Raw genomic sequence first — 15,634 nt, 5'->3', positions numbered from 1 at the left:
GCAGAGGCACAATGAAGGGGAAACTTTCTATCAACGTGGTAATACTCTAACAATCTCTGTGTATGACTTAGTCATTGATAAGGCTTTGATTCAACAGATTTTCAACTGTTAACTCTTTTGTCTCCAGGTTACTGCTGCAACCACAATGGGCTCAGTGAAATCAGCTGTACTGTCTTTTCTTCTGTTGTCGTTTTTTCTTTACATAGCTGATTCTTACCCCAACATCGACTTATCAAACAGTACGTTTTTTTTTTTATATTTGATTTTAAATCAAATGTAAATGTAAAAAAAACAAAGACTCACAGTATTCCAGTAATTTAGCACAATCTGCCTGTAATGATCTCTTTGTGATTTTAATGTACGATCTCAACTGTTGCTGAATATTGCAAACTGCCCATGATTCATAGTTTTTGATTCCACTTGTGAAACCACTATTGTCTTTCTCTAGTGGGCTGTGAGGAATGCACACTGAGGAAGAACAGTGTTTTCTCGAGGGATCGTCCAGTCTACCAGTGCATGGGCTGCTGCTTTTCCAGAGCGTACCCGACACCTCTCAAGGCCATGAAGACAATGACAATCCCAAAGAACATCACCTCGGAGGCAACATGCTGTGTTGCAAAACACAGCTACGAGGTACAAATGCAGACAAAGAAAAAGTCATGTCAGACATACTTTGCTTTAAACTTTTTAAACATTACAGAGATAAACTGTAGACTGAAATGAGTCTTGGTCACCAAAAGCTGCACTCCATGTAACCGTGTAACTCCGTAACATCCCTGGTTTAAATCTGGTTGGTCACTCTTGTGGCATGTCATTCTCTTTTTAAAGCTACTTCAAACTTTTACTCCACCAAAATTCAGAGGAAATATTGTGTTTTTATTTCTCTGCATTAACGTGACAGCTGTAGTTAGTTTACTTTTCAAATTAAGATTTTATATTTTTAAATATCTATATGATCAGCTTCTAAAATACAGTATGTTGCTGAAGATTAAACCAGTGGTTCCCCATCTTGGCTTGTGATTCTTGTCTCTTCTGTCTTCTCAAACTCAGATGGTTTCATTTAAGTAACTGTTCATGATTCATGTTGTAGATTTTTTTCCTCTCCATTAACCATTAATTAATATAATATTTGATAATACATCAGTCATAAGGGCCAATTAACAGCAGAATGAACACTTTACTTTTGATACTTGTAGTACATTGTGCTGACAACACAGTACTTTTATGCAGGATGTTTACTTCTATGTGAGTAGAAGTACTTTCTGGTAACTTCCTCCACCACTGTAGGTCCGGACTGTAGATACTCACTACTATTTGGTTTTAATTCGGTTTGCGGTTTGTATCAATTCTGGTTTCCATTCAAAGATGTTAAGAAGTGCATAAAATGCAGATGCTTTGACCCCTGGCACTGCTAAAAACAAGCATTTGACAGTACACATCCATTTACTTGCAGCTGTCAATTGATGTGACTCTTTTAATATTCACTTCTCCCTCCTCATCTGTTCCTCTTTCAGACAGAGGTGGCCGGCATAAGGGTGAGAAACCACACAGACTGCCACTGCAGCACCTGCTATTTTCATAAGATCTGACCGATGACATCTGGAGACCTTTCTGCACCTCTTAGCTTGGCAACAAAATTCTGGACACTTCTTTTAATATGAACGAGCTCTTCTCTGTTTTAAAATGTATGTTCTTGAGTTGCTAGATAATATTTTTGTAGCTACTGTGTGTCTGTGATGTGTAATTAGCCAACAGTTTTGCATGGATAGATGTATGTGGTCAACTGTAGACTGAAAAGCAATTAAAATATGATACCCAGATGTTGCAATTTCATTTTTAAATTTAAATCCATGTATTATGCTGTGAGTGTGTGTGTTGAGAGCAGTTTTTGGAGTGTGTGAATCATTGTGAGTCGCTTTGGATAAAAGCATCTGCTAAACAAATGAAATTTAAAGAATAGTAACACAGTTAGCAACAGGAAGATGAAAATAGATGCCAAAACAGATGTGAATTAGACAGTTAATAGATTTAAAAATTTCTAAAGTATTCACAAAAAATGGAAATATGAACTTCTAAAATTTTATGAGAACCGAGCAAGGATTTTGTGTTATGATAAAAAGCTCCAGAACAGCTCCAGAAATTCACATTATTCTGAAATGAAATTCTTAGTAAAATGTCCATTTCTAGCTCATGTTTGTGATGTTCAGAGACGCAGTGAGGGGTAAACCCACTTGTTAGTTTGTGGGAATTAATTTAGCCACAATCTGAGACTAAAATTAAGCTTACAAGTCATCATTTACTGTCACACATGTTATGCAGTAACCAAACTACACGCTCTACATATTTCACAAGCATAATCCTATAGAGAAACATGCTGTTATGTGTTGCCTATTAGGTCAGGCCAAGGGTTTCTCAGCTGACTGACCTCTGTTTGTGAACATCTGCCCTGGTGAAGTGTCAGTGAGCAAGTCAGGGCTGTAGTGAAGATGGCCCCTGCACTCTGACCACCTTGGAGGGACAAGAAAGACATGTTAACATTTGTGGTTTGATAAAAAAAAAAAAAACAAAAAAAAAAAAAAAAAAAAAAACAATAGTTTGGTGCATGCTGAGGCAGTTTGTGTGACCATGCACACTGCCTGGAGGTCATAGCTTACCCTGCAGTATCTTTACATGGACTGTATAGCATGGGGTGTTCAGGGAACTTCAGAAATCAAGTTATCCTGAGATCATATGGCGAATACCTGTATCGCGTCCAGCTCGTGTGCAGAGTGTGGTTTTGAGTCACTGTAAGGTCACGGATGCTTTGTTGACATCGGAAGGGGGGTATGTGTATGTGGAGCACACCGTGTGCTCCCCCCGGCACCCCACCCCCACCCCACCCCCTGCGTGCGCGTGCGTGTGCGAGTCTGGCAGCGTAACATCTGTGCGTACGCGGTCGTGATTGTTGTGAAGATGGCGGAGGGGGAGACAGAGAAGGAATATGACACACGGAAAGCTATCGAGGAGCTCCGAGAGCGGTTCCAGGGTCTGACCACAGCTTTGAAAGAGAGTTCGCATTCTCCGCTGGAAGCCTCATTGCATTTCTGCCAGGAGTTTTGCCAGGTTAGCCCCGTTCTCCTGCTGCTCATCCCGGGCAGGCTGCAGCCCCTCTGGCTTCCTGGCCGAGGATGCGCGTCTACGTTTGCTACAACAATGTAGCTAAGGAGCTAGCTGCATAGCTAGCTGCCTGGCATTTCGAGATGGGGGAAAAAAACTGCTCCATGGTTTTCAGTTGCTCTCTCTATGATGTTTGCTTGTGGCATGTACTTATTTGCAGAGTCTAACTATCCGTTAGACGAGAAGTCACACCAGTGTGTGCGCACTGTGCATGTATTACTCGTATTTTCCAGGCCAGATAGCTAACAGCAGATGAATGTTGCTAGCTGGTATGCAGGGTCCCCCTGTCCTGTGCAGTGGTCATGCTGTGCAAAAAATGGGTAGCTACGTTAGCGAGATTTTACTGGGCGATTGCATTGATATGCACTGAATTATAAGACTGTATTCGCTGTGGGAAATATCATCCAAACGCAACAACGCTGCATATCCATGTTTGTTTAGGTTTTAGCTTGGTGTAAAAATGGGTTACTTTTGTGAAGCTGCTTTATTGTACCGAAAGATCAATGATTTTTTCAAGGTGCTAGCCCGGGCCTTTTGCACTAATTAATCCAGCTAACCACACCAGGGGAGGTGTTCATTATAGCCATGTAACAAGCACCAGAAAAGAGGAAAAAAGAAAGATGTGAAATTGATGTCAGCGTTATAGCAACCGATCTGCCTGCAGCTGGCTGAGACAGTGATTTAAAAGGGAAAGTGTGGCAGTGGTCACTGACTCCATTACACAGCCTCCTCATTAATTTGCCCTGACCACGTAAATATCATGCGAGGTCTCCATTTACCTGCGATACAGCACAGATTACTGTCATTGCGCCAAATTAGTGTGAGATTATATTTTTTGTTTCGGCTCAACATTTAGCGGCAGCGAGGAATTCATTCAGCTTTAAAGTTATTTGGGGGGAAAAAAGGGGGGGGCACGAGTCTCGGACTGGAGGCAGTAGTTGTGTGCAGTTCAGTCATGATGGAGATTTATGTCAAAGGAGGACAACAGTTGCAGGAATAACAGACATTCAGGGGTGAAATGGATCTTTAGGATTTTTGTGTGTGGAAGAAATGGAGGGACTTTTCTTTGATGCAGGTTTGGCATTACTTTGGCTGAGTGATGGAAAAAAAGGGGGTGGCCAAAAAAAAAAAGATATTTCTGCAGAAGCTCACATAACTTTGGTGCTTTGTTGTCTTAAAAGCTTTACATCTTATATCATTAATGTATAATAACATAGTAAATATTCATCATAATTTATATTTTTGGATAGTTTGTGACAGTATGGCTGTTTTTTTTCTTCATCCAAAAGTTAGCCACAGCTTTTTCAAATAAAAGATATCCACTTATCCAGAAGGCTTACACTCATCCTAAATTGCCATTTCACATTTGTCTTCCTTTGTAGTAAAGAGGAGTTAAATCCTTTTTTTTTTTTGAGTTTTGCACTGTCAGCTTGATTATGAAGCCTGCGTTTTGTCTTTTACCAATGAAGCCAGATTTTTTTTTTAACCTATTTTATTGATAAACCCTGAACTGTGGAAGAGGATAAAAAACAATTACAATTAAGCACAACAGTGATTTAAATAACTGCTATTTTCACCGTTGATTAATCTGCAGGTTAGTTTGTTTTTTTCCCAGATTCATTTATTATTTTAGTCTATCAACTGTCAGAAAACTATTTGTGAAAAATGCTGATCGCAGTTGCTCAGGGCCAAAGGTGACATCAGTTGGTTGTCTGATCCAGCCCCGTCACCCAAGAACCCAAAGAAATGCAATTTACAATTATAGAGAACAGAAAGAAACAGGAAATCCTTGTTCAGTATATGTTGATAATCCAAATTGTCAAAGCAAAATCATTTATGATTTAGACACAGTGTTTTTACAAACTTAGATTTTTGTTCTTGCATAGCAGTTTAATAATTCTAAAATGTGCAGAATCAGCATTTCCTATTGTAATGTTTAAATGTCTTTCCAGGTCCTTGTGGAACATGCCGGCCGTTGGAAAACTGATGAGGATCCACTGCCTTTGCTGGAGGTCTACACTGTGGCCATCCTCAGCTTTGCTAAGGCTGCCTCCTGTCTCTCCTCCGAATGTGAAAACGTGCCACTCCTACTTGAAAAGTTAGCGCTGTGAGTAGAAACTTTGACGTAGTTGTCACCGGAAATAAGAGTTCTTAACTCCTCTATTATTTTTCTTATTCTTTCAAACAGCACCTTTTTGTGAACTTCCCTGTAATATGTGTATGTATTAATTACATAAACATAATGCTCAGATTGTAGGTTGGAAAAAATATCTGCCACAAGCTGTAGCATTCAGTTCCGTATTTAATGTGACACAGAATGGGTTACAGGTTTTGATGTTCATGTAACATTAGACATAACATTTTGTTTGCTTTGCAGTTTCATGGGTGTAGTTTTGTGTTTGAGCAGAGACTTCCCAAAGACAGACAGTTATTTATTTAGATATTGACTTAAAGATGCACAATATCTGACAGTAAGAATAAAACAAGACACACACAAATCCCAAAGGAAATTTGGATAGAAGAAGTTTGTAAACAGTCTACAGGAACTATTCAGCTATTTGCACAATTTGCTCTGATCGATGCAAAGACCCTGAGGCTGTAAAACAAAATGTAGGTTGCATCTTGGGGAGATTCAACATATATGAGTTGAGTTGCAGAGGGATGTAAGTTAATTATCAGTTATAAATGTTGATTTTCCTCATTCTGAGCACTATTGTTGTTTTTCATATCTGCCAACATTACTAACAACAGCGACTATTTAATAACACACTCACTGCTGCTGCTGATTTATTACCCCCGGTTTTCCTGTTCCTGTCACCTCTGTTATGTTTCCAAAATTGGCACACTGACTTTACAGTGCCTCACTTTCTGAACAGTTATTCTTGTATGGTTACCCTTAATTTGTGAAGTGTGTGCACATCCTTGACCTAAATTTGGCTTTAACAAACGACTGTGTTGGATTCACAGGAGCTGTGCAGAGCTGCTGCTCTTACTGCCCCACCATGTCCCTGGTGCCTTATGGGAGGAGTTTCAGTCCTCCATGAAGGTCAGTACCCCCAGGGCTGTTAGTACACTTTTTCTGAGGCTTATCTTTGCAGTGATAAGCACTGAAATGTTGTTTGGTAATTAGAATGCATTTAGTTTATCTCAGTATTGAAGTATTAAAAGCATATGGGTTGAAATGTAAGGGTCTGTGGGTTCTCTTTACAAGAATGACTTTCTTAAAAACTACTTTGATGCTGATGTAAATTCACTTCAGTAACACTGCTGTAACAGTTATTTCAGACTCTTGACTGGGCAGCGTTTTAAGTGTGACCACCAGGATGTTTTAGTAATTTAGTTACTACATATTTATTTGTCTTCTGTTACAGTTGGCACACAGCCTTTTGCAAGAAAGTGGGAGCACACAGCTTTGCCTGCTCGCAGTTCTGGCGCAGCAGGATGGCGTCTGGTCCAACACCACACTAAGCAGCATCCTGTCCAATGAAATCCCTCAGACTGAGCAAGGTTAGTTCTCACTTGCTTAGACGTACATTGGTGTGAAGACGCTCCAGACTAACTTGCACTGTAGTAACTGCATGAACCATGAATTGTTAAGCGTGTGTATTGTTGTTTGAGCTGCTTCTCATGGAGTTTCTCACATTTTGTCTCTGTCTTCTCCTTTTTTTTTAACTATTTGTCTCTTAGTTCACGAGTATCTGGAGTTGGAAGGCCCCACGCTTCTGAACATGCGAATAAAGCACTTAATCAAAGTGGACAGTATTGATAAGGCAGCTGTCCTTGCAAAGATGTGCTCAGAGTACCCGGGATATGAAGGAAAAGGGAACTTCAAACAAATCTACTTGCTTTGTATCTGCATGACAAAAAGTCAGGACCAGCTAATGGAGGAGGTTAAGAAATGGCACACAGCAACACAGTTCCTTGCACACACAGTCATGAAATTTAACTGCTGAAAAAGCTGATCGATCAACAAAAATTAGGCTATTTATAAGTTGTAATAAGTTTGAATGTATTTTGTGAGACATGATTGTCATTACAAGGTAGTTTTAAGTTAAATGATTTGCTAAAACAACATTGACTGAAGTACATTAGAAGAAATGGACTGAAAATAGACTGTTATTTTCCCAAACTGAAGTGATAGTGAATCTCACAACAAAAACCCCCTAATCACTCAGTACTCTCAGATATTTATTAATGAAATGTCCCAATAGTGTTGTTAAATGTGGCATCTATTCATTTTCATTTATATTGACTGTTTTTGTTCCCAATAGATTGCGTCAATAGACTGCAAAGATGCTCTTGAAATGATCTGCAACTTGGAGTCAGAGGGAGATGAGAAAGGAGCTCTCTGCTTATGTTCTGCCTTTCTCAAGCGACAGCTCCTTCAAGGAGATGTTTACTGTGCCTGGTAAGTGTTTGTTTCAGATAAGTACTCATAGAAGGCTTACAAAATTACTCTTAGGAATACATTTGTCTTGGAACACATTTATTATGCAATTGACTTTTATCCAAACTGAAGCAATCTCTATGATAAACACATGTACAAAGATTTCCTGCAGTACTGGAGATGCTGACTGTGTTTTTGAAGGTCTGTGTCTCTTAAGAGCTAATACTTGAGGGGATACAGGCAAAGTCTGAATGAATTAATTAGTAATAATATAAATGACTTACAATCAAAGACTGCTTTGCATCATCAACAGTCTAGTTAAAACCAGTGTGCAGAAGTACATCTATAGACTCGTGGTTATTTTAAACCAGAGTACATGTACTTATTAATGTGAAATAGAGCTGCAACAATTAGTCGATCAACAGAGTGTTTTGATAAGTGATTAATTGTTTAGGCCTTTTTTTCAAGAAACAATACCAAACATTTGATGGTTCCAGGTTCTTAGGTGTGAGAATTTGCTGATTTTTGTAGTCTTGCATCTCAGTAAACGTTACAGTAAGGTTTTCAGGCAGTTGATCAGACAAAACATGACATGGGGAATTGGGAAGAAATTGCGATGGTAAATTTCATTGCTTTCTGTGTTTTTGTAGAACAAATAATTGCAAAATAATCTGAAGATGAATTTGTTTGTGACGTTTTCCAGGGAACTCACACTGTTCTGGAGTAAGCTACTCATGCGTTTAGAGTCATCTGCTGATGCTTTTCTTGGGCAAAGCAAAGAAATGGCTCTTCTCTGCAGAAGTGTCTGCCACATTCTGTTTCTCATCAAAGTAATCCAAAATGAGGTAAGAAAACATAGTCTACACACTTGAAGCTGACTGCAGAACAATCACTCATATATGCCTCATCTGTTAACATGTCCTCAAAATTTAATCAGATGCATTTATGTTATTTTTCCCGTAGGTTGGAGAGGTGGGGCTTCCAGTGTGTGTGGAAATGTGCATTCAAGCTCTGAAAATGACCTCCAGTGACCATAAGGACAGCAAGTCTACCATCTGCAAGACTATTTCCTGCCTCTTGCCAACAGATCTAGAGGTTAAGCGTGCATGCCAGCTGACTGAGTTCCTCCTCCAGCCTACCGTTGACTCGTATTATGCTGTGGAGTCACTATACAACGAACCCGACCAAAAGCCTGAGGAGGATGGGAGTCTACCAGTGCCCAATTCTTTACGCTGCGAGTTACTGCTGGCCTTGAAGACACAGTGGCCTTTTGATCCAGAGTTCTGGGACTGGAAAACACTGAAACGCAACTGCTTGGCACTGATGGGCGAGGAGGCAGCTATTGTGTCATCTATTGACACACTCAATGACACAGATGAACAAGAGGTGGAAAGTGCACTTGGCAAGCTCCCTGAATACAGAGACCTGGAGGATTTTCTGTTAACCACTACAAATGAACTCAATGAAATCACAGATGAAAGAGAAAAAAACAGAGAGGCTAAAAAACTTCGGGAGCAGGGTTTTGTGTCTGCTCGGTTCAGAAATTGGCGAGCCTACATGCAGTATTGTGTTTTGTGTGACAAGGAGTTCTTGGGTCACAGAATTGTTCGTCACGCTCAGAAGCATTTCAAAGATGGAGTGTATCTTTGTCCAATTTGTGCTGACAGTTTTGAAAGTAGGGAAGTTTTAGAGCCACATGTAGCATCACATGTAAAGCAATCTTGCAAAGAGAGACTAGCTGCGATGAAAGCTGCGAGGAAGGTATCCAAACCACCTCAGTCCCCTAAAAGTCCATCAAAAAATTTGAAGGTTGCTGCCAAGACAAATATGAGCCCTGTTAAAATAGAATCTCAAACTGGGGACCAATTGGCATCTCCTATTAAGGTAGAACAAACCACATCTGACCCTCAGATAAGTCAAGACTGTTTCTGTCCTGTTAAAAACTGTTCCAAGGCTTTCAAGTTTTTCCGTAACCTCATGGCTCACGTCAGATCTCACAAGGATGACGAAGAGGCCATGAGATTTTTAGAGATACAAAAACAGAAAGTGGTGTGCCAGTACTGCAGACGGCAGTTTGTTAATGTAAGACACCTTAATGATCACTTGCAGATGCACTGTGGCAGCAAACCATACATCTGCATACAGTTGGACTGCAAGGCCAACTTTAACTCTAATTCTGAGCTTCTCATGCATAGAAAAACACACCCAGAATTTAAGGCCCAGTGCATGTTCCCCAACTGTGGCAAAGTTTTCAGTGAGGCCTACTTGTTGTATGATCACGAGGCTCAGCATTACCTTACCTACACCTGCCAAACGGATAACTGTGGCAAAATATTCTACTCACAGTCTCAGTTCTTGTCTCACCAAGAGAATCATTGTACAAATGACACAGTAAACACTATACCCATCACAAATCAGAACCCTCCTGTCACTCCAAAAGTCGGACCACAGCTCAAGGACAAAGAAGACGACACGTGCTCTGCTGTGGTTTCCCTTGAAAGGATTAATACAAATGTTTTCATGAAGGACGCATCAAAGGCAAACACATCACCATGCAAATCACCAGAGGTTGCTAACGAACCTGTTCCTGTGAGAGTGAAACACTCGATTGAAAGCATGCTGAATCCAGCGTCAGATCTTGAAATGAAAGAACCAGAGAAATGCTACACTCCGCTCACAAACCCCACTGCAGCACCAGCTGTTGTGAAATTACCACCGGCGACTCCACATGTACACCATAATGTGACTGGGCAAGGTGAGATTCCTCCTGGATATCCTGTCCCCAGTGCAACAAACCCTGTGGCAAGTCAGCAGGGAGTGGGGCATAACGATAATAATAATAATGATGGACAAGGTAATGAAATTCCAAAAGTGATACCACAGATCATTTCTCCAAGTCAAATCAAGACAGAAATTCCTTGCTCTGTACAAGGATATCCTTCCAGCACGGTTGCTGTTAGTGCTGGCAGTGAAGAGAACCTGCATTGCTGCCCGTATAATGACTGTACAAGGGCATACAGTACAAACAAAAGTCTCTCTAGGCATGTGAAGAAGCAACACCCTGAAATATTCGAAGACTGGAAATTAGCAAAGAAATATAACAAAGTGGCCAAAATTACAGCAAAAAAGGCAACAAGTGGACCAGCATCACCAAATCAGTCTCAGAACCTGGGGAACAGGCCGTCAAATCAGCCAGGAGTACTATGCAACAAGCCTGGGATGCAGCAAATGGATTATCCAGTGGGATGTTCGACCTCACCTGCCCAGTGTTATCCTGGATCAATGGAGCCTGTGCCTATCACTCCAATGGTGAACCCCACACTGTACCCGTCGTGGGGAAACCCAAACAATTCCAGCGGAATGATGCAGTCAGACATGTCCCAGTCATGGTCTTCACCTCCCATGAATAACTGCTATCCAGATGCCTTCAACATGAATGACTACCCCTCCCGCAGCTATCCTCAATGGCAGGCAGACCCTTATCAAACCACAGCGTCTCTCCCATCTGATAGAGACCATTCAATGGCAGCTATACACGGTCCCGCTATGTCACAGGCTCCTTCAGATTCCAGTCTCATGTCTCAGTATGTGTCTAGTTCCCTGATGCTTGATAATGGAGGGCAAATGCATAACGGAGGGCATCAGTATGGACTTATACATGCTGAGGGCAGTGGAGACGGTGTAGATGTGAGAAAAAACAGCGCAAGTATGACAGGACAGATGGATAATGGAAACAGTATGTCAACAATTGACAGCCTCCCTGAAGGAAGTTACCACACTCCGTACGCTCACAGTGAAAACTCATGTCTTACACAAGGCTCGTCTGTTGATATTCCCATGAAATGTCTGAGCCCAGAGGCCCAAGTTGCATTAAAAGCCACAACTGAAATCATTAAAACAGAGAATATGTCAACTCCTGGCTATGACCAGATGGACAACTCTGGGGATGGCATGCTCAGTCCACATAGTGTCATCCACACAGATTTCCCTTACGATGAGGACTGTCCTAATGCTGAATGTGACACTAACCCCCCAGATGAAAAGGGTGGCGACCCCGAGACGCAGAAAGGAAAACGCAGCAGGCTGAGCAAGCGAACCAAATGGCCAGCTATCATTAAGGATGGCAAAGTAATTTGCAGGAGGTGCTTCAGAGAGTTCACTAGCACCAAATCTCTCGGAGGTCACCTATCAAAACGCTCACAGTGCAGACCTTTAGATGAAATCGACCTGACGGCTGATCTGCCGACATCATTTCTTGATTTCCTCAACGACCCGCATGTTCCTGACACTAATGGAGCAATATATAACATGTCAAATGGTGATTTCTCACAGGAATCTTGTAGCTTGACCACTTTGACTTCACCTATGGCGTTGAAACAGGAGCCCCAAAATACAAACATAATGGACTATTCTAACTCCTTCACGGTTTCCCCTGAAAACCAGCAAGAGAAGGCAGTAGAGATGGCTAATCCAGGCGTCTCTGGACCTTATCAAGAAGATCACCTGATGGAAATTTCGCATGCCTTTCAAAGGTTGGACTTGATTGAGGCTGCTCAAGAGAAAATGCGGAGTGCGCTGTCCTTAGAGCAAAATGTCAGTCATTGTGATACAGCCCCTGACAGAGAAAAAAGTAAGATCCTGAGTAAAAGTGACGACAAGCCCTCTGAAAAGGTACCTAAACCTTTTAAATGTGACCAGGATGATTGTGAGTATTCATTCATGACAAAGGAGGCTTTATTCAAACACTTGAGTAAAATGCATGATTATTCTAATGAAATGATAGAGGAATTAAAAAGAACACCATCCAAACTATCTCCATATCCTTGTCAGATTTGCCCCAAAACATTCACCAGAACGACAGGGTTGAGAATTCACTATGAAAAAGTCCATAGATTGTCAAAGGCAGAAATGCAGAAGCTAAGGATCAGCGCTCGTAACAGGCGTGCATTTAGACTAAACAAAGAGGACTCGCTTAATAGCCGCGCAAACACTGATGCCAATGCCAGTCGCACGACACGATGTGCAGTTGTAATACCTCCTATAAAACAAGAACCACTTGACATTGCAATTGCACCTCAAACAGGCAATGAAAACAATACAGAAGTTCATCAAATCACTTCACCTGGAGATGCAGTAAAAGAGGGCTTCACACCTGAGGTATCAACTGTTACAAGATTACCGTCACCTCAAAACTATTTGAATGATGGGGCGTTCGGTGAGGTGGCACAAGTTCTTGAACAAACCCCTGAGCAACCTAAAGTGACTGCCGTAAACCAGAGTCCAGATGTGAAACAGATACCTGATTTAACAGAGAAACTGAGTCCGGGCTGCAAAGCAAAGGAGCAGCGAAAATCTGATGCATCACCAAGCAAAGTAAAAGAGTCAAAGTCCAGCCTTCCTACTGCATCTGCTTCATCCTCCCCAGAGAAACCCAGCAGCTCCAAAAACACACCAACAAAGGATGAATCCCAGAGGAAAGAGAAATTTCAGAAAAGGCTGAGCCTGAAAATGTGTGATACAGACAACGCCTACAGTCCATATAGACCATATCGCTGTGTTCATGAAGGATGCACTGCTGCATTCACCATCCAGCACAATTTGATCCTCCACTACAGGGCCATGCATCAGGCAGCCCTGCCCGCCAACAAAAGTGAACCTGAAGTTGAAAAGACTTGTGTTAAAAACGGAGAGGAGAGCAGTCCGAGCATAGAAAAAGATAATGAAGTCAGGTGTCAAGTGAAAAACTGTTCACGGGTGTTCATGGGAATCACAAGGTTAGTGCAGCATTACCTCTTACTTCACAAGTTCACACGCGACAAAGCTACCACCATGATGGCCAGCATGTCCATAGGGACGTTCAACTGTGATCGGCCAGAGTGCGCTCTCCCCTTCAGCTCTGTGGAAAAGTACATCGAGCACATTAAGAATTACCACAAGGAAATCGCCATCTCTGAGAGCGGCTCAGTTGACCCAACTTTCAGGTGCGAGTATGAGGGTTGTGACCGCGTTTACACTACAAAATCAAACCTCCTCCGTCACCTGATCAAAAAGCACGATTACGTTTATGATCCCAAAACAAGTGATGGAAGAAGGTCTAAATCTGTAGGTCTTTTCCCGGGGGTTAATGGGAAAGAGAATGTAGAAAATAAATTCAAAATGAAGAAGAAAAACACTAAAAAGAAAGAAGGGAAGTCCATTGAACATTGGACTAGTTTTGGAAAGCCGACATTGAAATCCCACGAGGAGGCGTCAGCTATGTGCATCAAGAAGTCCGCACTTCAGTACCCATGTATGATCATAGGCTGTGATGCAGTGGAGCGGGCAGAAAGAAATATATTTAAGCATTACACCACTCATGGCCTCACAGAAAGATACATTGAAGACCAGAGGAGTCAGTTCATTTTCTGCAAAAAGTACTCGCGCGCCAGATACAAAGATACAAACAAATCAGAGGGTGCGTCAAGCTCATCTTCTGACGAGACGGAGCCAGAAGACAGCGAAAAGCCCAGTGACCAGAAATCAGATGAGCTAGTGGATAGAATAGGCCAAGAAGACAGCAAGCTGTCCAACGACGATAGTGCAGAATCTCAAGCTTCCACTGGGACAGAAGGAGGAACTAAAAGAGGCCGTCCCAGAAAACCTGCACATCCTACACCAGCTTGTCCAGAGAGGATGCAGACCCTTAGAAACCGTTCGACTGTTAACAGTTCAAGAGAGAACTCAAATCCTGGTACCCCTACAGCTCAAGAACAACGTGACGATGTGGTCATGGCAGGGTCTTTCAAGCCTTTGGGACTTGAGGACTCCTTCCTTAAGTTCTTGGAAACCTCAGAGTCAACCCACACTTCCAAACGGAAATTAAATGAGAAATCTAGTGCTGAACTGCCGTCCAAAAGACAACAGACTCACAAACAGAAATCTGCAATGAAAAGTAAAATAACTGATGAATTTAGAGGCTGTGAAAATCTTGTAGACTTCAGAAATCCCCTAAATCTCAAATCAGTGAGCAATGTCAAGATTGTCATGGATAAAACATTTTCAGACGGTGCTGATCTTTTGCTAAAGCAGCTACAAGACATGAGGCCCATAGTCATAATAAAAAAGTGGCTTTATAGCGGATCATAGCCCGATATTTTGCTTTCAGCTCAATCTCACTCAGGATTTGAGAAGTTATGCTGCAGAATGGTTTGTTTGTTAATGCATCAGATTTCCAACTGTTAACAGTAATGGTCACCGTTAACGATGAAATGGCCTATTTTGTACTTAATGAAAAAATGTCTCGGATGATTTTAAGTATGTATGTTAGTTATAATAACCAGGTAATCTATAGGGCATAGATTTTAGAAACATGTTTGTATTTATGCTTAGTACTGAAGATGTTTTTTTTCTTTTGCTAAATGGAGACTTTTAAAGAAAAACTATGTTTTTATATATCCCTATGGGATTTCAAGTTCTGTTTGTATTTATTTTATCCTTTTTCAACACTAGTAGACCTATCTGTAATATTTACATGTCTTCCACAAAGTGTTCAATAAAATGTTACTGGTTCTTTTTGTAAAATGTTGTCGGCAAATCTTTTTTGTGTCACAAATGTTTTTTGTTTTTTTTTTGGTATCTTGTTTACAGATTTTAGATTACAGTAGATTACATTTGTTCATCAGGATATATAAATTTAGGCACTGTCCTGCTGTAATATGATACGATTGTTTAAATGTGGATTGATGCTCTTAATTTTGTATGGAACATATATTGGAAGCAGCTTGTCAGATCCCTATTTGACCATTGCTGAATTTCAGACAAAGCATTAGGAAAAACATCACTTAAATTAGTCTTCTTGTATGCTGAGTTTCTTTACACAAAAAGTACACATTTGTAGGACATAGTTTGACAAAAAAAAAAAAAAAGAAAATCCAGTTTAAGTCAGAGTACTATCAATGTTTGCTCAGGAAACACTGGGAATCTATACAATGAAACTGCATAATAAAAATTAAGAGAGTTTAATAAAATCCTAGCAGGTCTGTGTTTTTTTTTTTATTAAACTTTTAATGATAATGTTCACTATATTAAAACTGACAGATACACTTACATTAC

The 15,634-nt window shown here is 40.9% G+C and overlaps 2 protein-coding genes across 2 annotated transcripts; both read left to right on the top strand.

The window, feature by feature from the left end:
• cga (glycoprotein hormones, alpha polypeptide) lies at positions 1 to 1,742 on the top strand. The gene is made up of 4 exons (XM_041060657.1): positions 1 to 38; positions 128 to 239; positions 449 to 633; positions 1,515 to 1,742. The coding sequence occupies exons 1-4, from the start codon at positions 12 to 14 to the stop codon at positions 1,587 to 1,589; spliced, it is 399 nt and encodes a 132-aa protein (XP_040916591.1). The 5' UTR covers positions 1 to 11; the 3' UTR covers positions 1,590 to 1,742.
• A 1,208-nt stretch (positions 1,743 to 2,950) lies between these two features.
• znf292a (zinc finger protein 292a) lies at positions 2,951 to 15,085 on the top strand. Its single transcript, XM_041060830.1, has 8 exons — positions 2,951 to 3,102; positions 5,109 to 5,263; positions 6,124 to 6,202; positions 6,528 to 6,663; positions 6,844 to 7,046; positions 7,428 to 7,564; positions 8,247 to 8,388; positions 8,507 to 15,085. Exons 1-8 carry the CDS (start codon positions 2,953 to 2,955, stop codon positions 14,666 to 14,668), a joined length of 7,164 nt encoding a protein of 2,387 aa, XP_040916764.1. The 5' UTR covers positions 2,951 to 2,952; the 3' UTR covers positions 14,669 to 15,085.
• The last annotated feature ends 549 nt before the right edge of the window (positions 15,086 to 15,634 follow it).

This window comes from Toxotes jaculatrix, chromosome 17, assembly GCF_017976425.1.
Source record: "Toxotes jaculatrix isolate fToxJac2 chromosome 17, fToxJac2.pri, whole genome shotgun sequence".
Taxonomy (NCBI): domain Eukaryota; kingdom Metazoa; phylum Chordata; class Actinopteri; family Toxotidae; genus Toxotes; species Toxotes jaculatrix.
This window is presented reverse-complemented; position numbering and strand designations above follow the sequence as displayed.

Coding starts and splice junctions, on each gene's coding strand:
- cga (XM_041060657.1), top strand. CDS start 12: ATGAAGGGGAAACTTTCTATCAACGTG. Junction 240..448: donor CAACATCGACTTATCAAACA/GTACGTTTTTTT, acceptor GTCTTTCTCTAG/TGGGCTGTGAGGAATGCACA. Junction 634..1,514: donor TTGCAAAACACAGCTACGAG/GTACAAATGCAG, acceptor TTCCTCTTTCAG/ACAGAGGTGGCCGGCATAAG.
- znf292a (XM_041060830.1), top strand. CDS start 2,953: ATGGCGGAGGGGGAGACAGAGAAGGAATATGACACACGGAAAGCTATC. Junction 3,103..5,108: donor TCTGCCAGGAGTTTTGCCAG/GTTAGCCCCGTT, acceptor ATGTCTTTCCAG/GTCCTTGTGGAACATGCCGG. Junction 5,264..6,123: donor CTACTTGAAAAGTTAGCGCT/GTGAGTAGAAAC, acceptor TTGGATTCACAG/GAGCTGTGCAGAGCTGCTGC.